Source organism: Cryptomeria japonica, chromosome 7, assembly GCF_030272615.1.
Source record: "Cryptomeria japonica chromosome 7, Sugi_1.0, whole genome shotgun sequence".
Taxonomy (NCBI): domain Eukaryota; kingdom Viridiplantae; phylum Streptophyta; class Pinopsida; order Cupressales; family Cupressaceae; genus Cryptomeria; species Cryptomeria japonica.
Window position 1 is genome coordinate 360668105 of NC_081411.1, and position 6000 is coordinate 360674104.

Sequence of the window (6000 nt, forward strand, 5' to 3'; positions counted from 1 at the left end):
AGCATAGATGCAACCTCCATGTGAAGCTACACTCTAGAAACCAAAAGCTTTCATACTCTGATCTCCAAATCCAAGGGTTTTGGTCCTTAGATCCTATAGCTAAAAGTAAATATGAATGCTTGAACTAGGGTTGGAGTTTGATTATAAGTTCATGCAAGATCTCCTAAGGTGATTAAGCCAGTCGCCATATAATTGCATCCCTAATCAGCCATGGTGATTAGTGAAATTCTTTGTTGAAATACCAAGGGTCCAAGAAGAGGCATGCCAAAAGGTGGGGGTCTAGAGAAACACATACCAAATGGATGCAAAGATAAAATGGACCAAAGAGTGAGTTGGGATGCCACTCTACAGTCTAACCATTTGGTATGTTACCATTATGTTCTCCGAATGTTTGAAGTCATGGGTCTAAGGAATGGAATGCAAGGGTGCCAAGTGTGAGGGGATGCAAAGGTCTATAGGCTTGGATAGGAAAAGTTGTGGGACGACAAGGATCTTGTAGTCATGAGCCAAATGAGTTTGTTGCAGTGTTCCACGGAAACGCATTTCCCCCTCCCCCCAGGTCCAAGTCCCCCCGTCCCCGAAACTTTTTCCCTTTGTCCCCCGTCCCCGCGTCCCCCTGTCTCCCCATCCCCAACAGCCGTGGAACAATGGTTTGTTGTAATTTAGTTAATGCCCCTATTAAATCCTTGTACTCACTTGGACCAAAGTAGGTGAGCAGGTGCTCCCAAATTGACTCTATGCAAGGAAACCATATGGTTTTTCTAACCATTGATACCATTAGATAGCTTCATGTTCAAAGTGGAATGAAGGAATGGAGAGTTTTTGAGTCGTGGGAATTTTATATTCCCTTTTATCCTATCCTTAGCCAAGGATAAGTCTACCATTGAGCATGAAAATGATTTTCTTATATTTAGAGGGATTCAAAGATTAGTTGTTGTTCTTATTCCTATAACAATGTGTTTTGTGTATTCTACTTTATTTGCTTTCAACATTAATTTTTAAGGGACTCAACTTGGCACTCCACTGAGATGGGCTAGAAAAGATACCTAAGGTGCATAACTGAGCACAAAGGAAAAAACATAGAGTAAGAGTAGTTTTAACTTTTGAATGCAGTGTAATTCATTTCAGTTTAATAGAAGATAGATTTTTGAGTGTTTGTTGTTCATATTTTCAGCAGCGTGTATTTGTAGCTCATCATACTCAAGTCTGCCGTTTTGACTGGAGTTTCAGTTTACAATTAGGGTTGATTTATTGAGTGTGAAATCTGCTTACCATGGTTTGAAATTTTAACATTGCTATCTGAGAAGGTTGTTGACAAATGGAAAGCTTTCACCATCTAGAAGGATTAAAGAAATAATGGAACCCATTGAAGATGGAGCTGCCAACCTTGTGATGTTCTCATGTTGACGGTGGATAGACCCCACCTCAAACCTTATATTTTAAAAGTGAAGTGAAAGTTGTAGACACCTAAAAGTTGCACAATGAATTAAGTGAATTTTATTCATTTAATTATTCTTAATTCTTCCTATTAATTAATATCCCTATTCTTCTAATGGCCTATTAATTAAATTAAGATTTAATTAATGTACCCTTCTTCTATCTAAGACATTTAATTAAATTTACATTTAATTAAATCCCCCCACTTGCAAAATCCTACAAATGCAAGTTGCAGCCACAATTGAAATAAATTAATTTTATTTTAATTAAATTCTATTTTCCCCACCCACTTGCATTTTCCTACATCTCCCACTTGCCTCCTAAATCCCCTTCCTAAATTCTTCTAGAACCTATTTAATCCTAATCAATTAGCCTAAACCCTTCAATCATTCATTTTCCCTAAATTTGGAGGAAAGTCTTCCAAAAGCAATAAAGCCTTTATGTCTTCAACAAGCTAGCTTGTTGAGTTCCCCCAAATTCTTACAAATTTGTCCCCAAAGTCTTCCAAACCATTAATGGTTAACTCACCCTTGTGGCATGGTTAGAGACTTTTTGCCTAACTCAACCTTCATCTAACCCAGGGGTCTCATCAAGCACTCATGGCTTTACCCTTGGTTATCTCCTTAACCCTTGCACAAGAGTTTACCCCTTGGATAAAAGCTTTATCCAATGGATAACCTTAACCTAACCTTAACCCTTACCTCCTAAAGTAACCATGAGGTCTTCTCAAGCATTTAATGTTTCTTACATCCCCTCTCAAGCAGTCTCTTGTTGACAATTGTCACCATTTCATTGGTGAGAATTGAGTGCATGGATTGATAACTTTCAATTTTGGCCCTTGACAAGATTATCCAATCTTGACCATCCATTGCCCTGTTTTTCCTATAAATAGAGCCCTTCTTCTATCATTCTGAAATCCAAATCTTTAGCATCACACTTATATGCATTTTACTAAACATATCTAGTCATTTTATCAAGCATTTAGTCTCTCTTTGAATAGAAATAATCTAATAAACATTTTAGAAGTATTTCTATTATCATAAACAATCATATTAAGCTAGTGTATCATGTTAGGATAGTTCTTTTACTAATCCTTTCATCTTATCATCATATGCATGCTAGTTTAATTCATGTTTGTTAATATCATGCACATTTAGGATTGCATTCATGTTAGATTGATCAAACATCTCTCATTCTCATGATTGTCATCACTAAGTCACTTTGCTCAGTGATCTAAGAGCAAAGGCATTGGCTTGAGGGGTCTTGTGAGATAGAGAACAATGGAACATCCCTTAGGAAGTAGAGTTATTCAATATAACTCTATAACTTACACCAAGAGTCCCATTGGTGTGTAGACAAGTCCTGAATTCGTATTTTCCGTTTCATCGCACCACTTTTCCCGCACACAAGAGTTACTTTCAGGGTTTCAACAATTTAAAAAGCGACTTAATAACTTAAGTCACTTTTAATGTTTTGATCTTTATGTTTTAAAAGTGATTTGAGTTCAGTTAATTCACTTTAGGAATTTTTTTATTGTGTGATAGTTAAAAGGTGGTTATAAAGTAGTTATCCTTGATAACTAGCTCTCAAGTTATTAAGAAAGTGACCTTTCATTTGTACTGATATTTTGGACCACTAATCAACAATTTAAAAAATTACTTAAATAACTTAAGTCATTTTTTATGTTTAAAAAGTGATATGAATTCACAAGTCACTTTAAGGTTTCTTTTGATTGTGTAATATTTATAAGATTGATAACCACCTCTCCAAGCTCTAAAGAAAGTAACCTTTCATTTGTAATGATATTTTGGACCACTAAGGCAAGCGCTAAGCATAGTAAAAAAAAATTATCAAGAAAGGGTTAAACTTCCAAGAAATAAATAGGAACACCCCAAGGTTGTTCTGTCTTGAGGGCTTTCTTTCTTTCACATTGATCTTGCAAATCGCTACACTATCTCTCTCAGGTCAAGTTGATTTGTTGGTTGGCCTAAATATCATTTTCCTCCACGGTTCTCTACATTGTTCTCGGTGAAATGTTATTGAATGCATGCTCAACTTCCTAGGTGGAACTTTATTACTATTCCATAGAGAGTGTTGATTTCTTTTTACATTTATTTCGGTTCATATTTGTTCAAAATGATTAAATTTCATTTGTGTAAATATTTACAAAATCCGTAAATGTCATATCAGTGTGCATTGTTTACAGATCATTATTAAAGGGTACTTCCCCTGTCTATAGAGGATGGACTTAAGCCATGCTAGCTGCTTCTAACTAATTTTCCCTGACAAATCTTCGAGGATAAAACTATCTTTAATATTCAAATGTGTAAGTTTATGGGTTTGGACTATTCGTAGAACCGTACGAAAAATCAAGCCTTACCAATTTGTAATTCAGTGAGCCACTAGCCCATATAACCATACAATACTTTAAAAGAAACCTAAGCAGAAAATATAGGAAATTCCGACGAATGTAATCATAGCCTAGCAAAACTTAAAGCTAACAGGCCCTTGGAGCCTCTTTTGTTTCTTATCCATTGGGTGTTTTCACATTAATCCAGGAATGCTTAAATTTCCAAAATTCTTCAAGTTTCTCATATTACAATTACTGGCAAAAAACAAAAACAGGAAACGCACTACTTGTCTTTTCAAAATTAAAAGTAGAGAAATGTGCCCTAATCCCGCTAATGGTATAACTGAATATATGAATGATTTGATTGCAGCAATCCCTCAAAAATGTAAATACAGAGAAAGAAAAAACTAAGAACTAGAGAAAACTGAAGTTGATACCCGAAAAAGGCAGGGATGTCTTCATAAAATGGATCCCGAACTATGGTGTCCATGATATCAAACAGAAAAATAGGCAACTTTCTTTCTTTCGACATTTTTGTCTCAGTTAAAGTTGACGAACACGTTGATTTGTGTGATGAAGAAAGCTGAAATTTGTAAATCTTGAGGGAAGAGATTTTGGGTATTGATTGAAAACTATGGCAGGAGAATACGGAAAGCCCTGAGAGGGACTGTGTAAGCATCATCCTTGCCATTACTTGGACAAATTCTCAAAGAGAGTATGTAGGACAGAATCTTTTAAATTTTGCAAATCATTTTGATATTTGTTTATTGTGAAGGTGTTATTATAATGCATCCATTGGAGTAAATTAGTTATTATGAAGGATGAGCTGTGGCAAGTGGTTTAGGTTGTTACTTGTGGTGCTGGCTTCCCGGGATGAGGTTTTCTAGTCTTTGGCTTCACTTGCTAAGCAAGTTAACTTTAGAAGCTCGCTCTAATTAAAGGAGCCAGTCTAAAATAAAAAAGTAATAATGATGGATCAATAGTTTTGACTCAAATTGTGAGTAATCAAAGTACAAGCCAATCATTTATTTATGTGTTGAATGTGGGTTTTCGAGAATTTATAATTATAATTGACAATGATTTATGAGTTTTTAAGAATTAAATATTGTTTAGTACATAATTATCTATAATTTGATTATATATTTTAATATTAATTATTTGTAAGATATAGAAGGGCAAGGATATAGGGAGATAATCTAGATTGAACACCGTAATTTTGTGTTTTTAAAATCTTACATAGAGATTTCTAATCACTTTCAATTTTTTTACACTAGCTTACTTGACAAGTCCCCTACTTATAACTAAGTTATTAGGGTCACATTATCAAATATGATGCCACATCAGTGTGATTTTCCCAACATGTCCAAAAAGGCCCAAAAAAAAAATGAGACCAATACTTGTGCACTAAGTCATGTTTTATTGGTGCATTGGTGTGGCATCACATGATTTGTTCCTTTTTAGATCTAAGGAATACATTTCATTCAATAATGGGAAGTCATCATCAACACTAACAACTTTAAAGACACAACTTGCTACAATATTGTCAAAAATATTAGGCATTAAATCAACAAGTGATATAGCAACTATTGGAATGTGCTCAACTACTAGGTCCTCTCCCATCTATGGTGATGTTATAAATATATTATCATAGTAATCAGTTTAATATATTTAGTATTTTAGTTTACAATCACTTGTCACTACAAATCTTCATGGTCTATACTAATCATCTATCTTAGCATTGTCTATTATAGATTAAGTAGCATGGCGTTTCCTAGTCCCCTTCTTTTAAATTATAAAGTTCTCATACCAAAGATAGCATGGCTTTTCCACTGAAAACTTAAATTGAGAGACTAAGAACATTAATTTATGGACATTTTCTAGATCGTTGCGATCAACATGTATTGCTATCAAATAGACATAAAAAGAAAATCCAAAATTTATTTAGTCATAATCACATTAATTTCAATATTAGATCAATCTCGATTATATATTAGCATTACATTTGTGTTTGGTGTGTTTAATAAATGTATACTACACTTAAAGGGCTTGACTACAATCAAGATAAGTCAAGTGTCTTCTCTCTTTCTAGCAATAGGACCATATTATTCTTTTTAGCAAATTTTGATGAAATTTTCAAAATACACAAGTAAGTCACACTAACAACAAAAATAGTTGCACATACTAGACTTGGACGCATGGTGCAATCATGTCAT

General features: G+C 34.3%; 1 protein-coding gene across 2 annotated transcripts in view; it reads right to left on the reverse strand.

Annotated features, from left to right (window-relative positions):
- The window catches only part of LOC131049807 (flavin mononucleotide hydrolase 1, chloroplatic), a 187833-nt gene extending 183193 nt beyond the window's left edge, over nucleotides 1-4640 (reverse strand). The window contains exon 1 of one of the 2 annotated variants that reach the window (XM_057983885.2): nucleotides 4225-4640. In XM_057983885.2, the coding sequence (XP_057839868.2) occupies nucleotides 4225-4478 (254 nt within the window). In that variant the 5' untranslated portion in view covers nucleotides 4479-4640. The remainder of the gene's footprint in view (nucleotides 1-4224) is intronic. The other variant, XM_057983884.2, reaches the window with a different exon arrangement.
- Between the last annotated feature and the right edge of the window lie 1360 nt (nucleotides 4641-6000).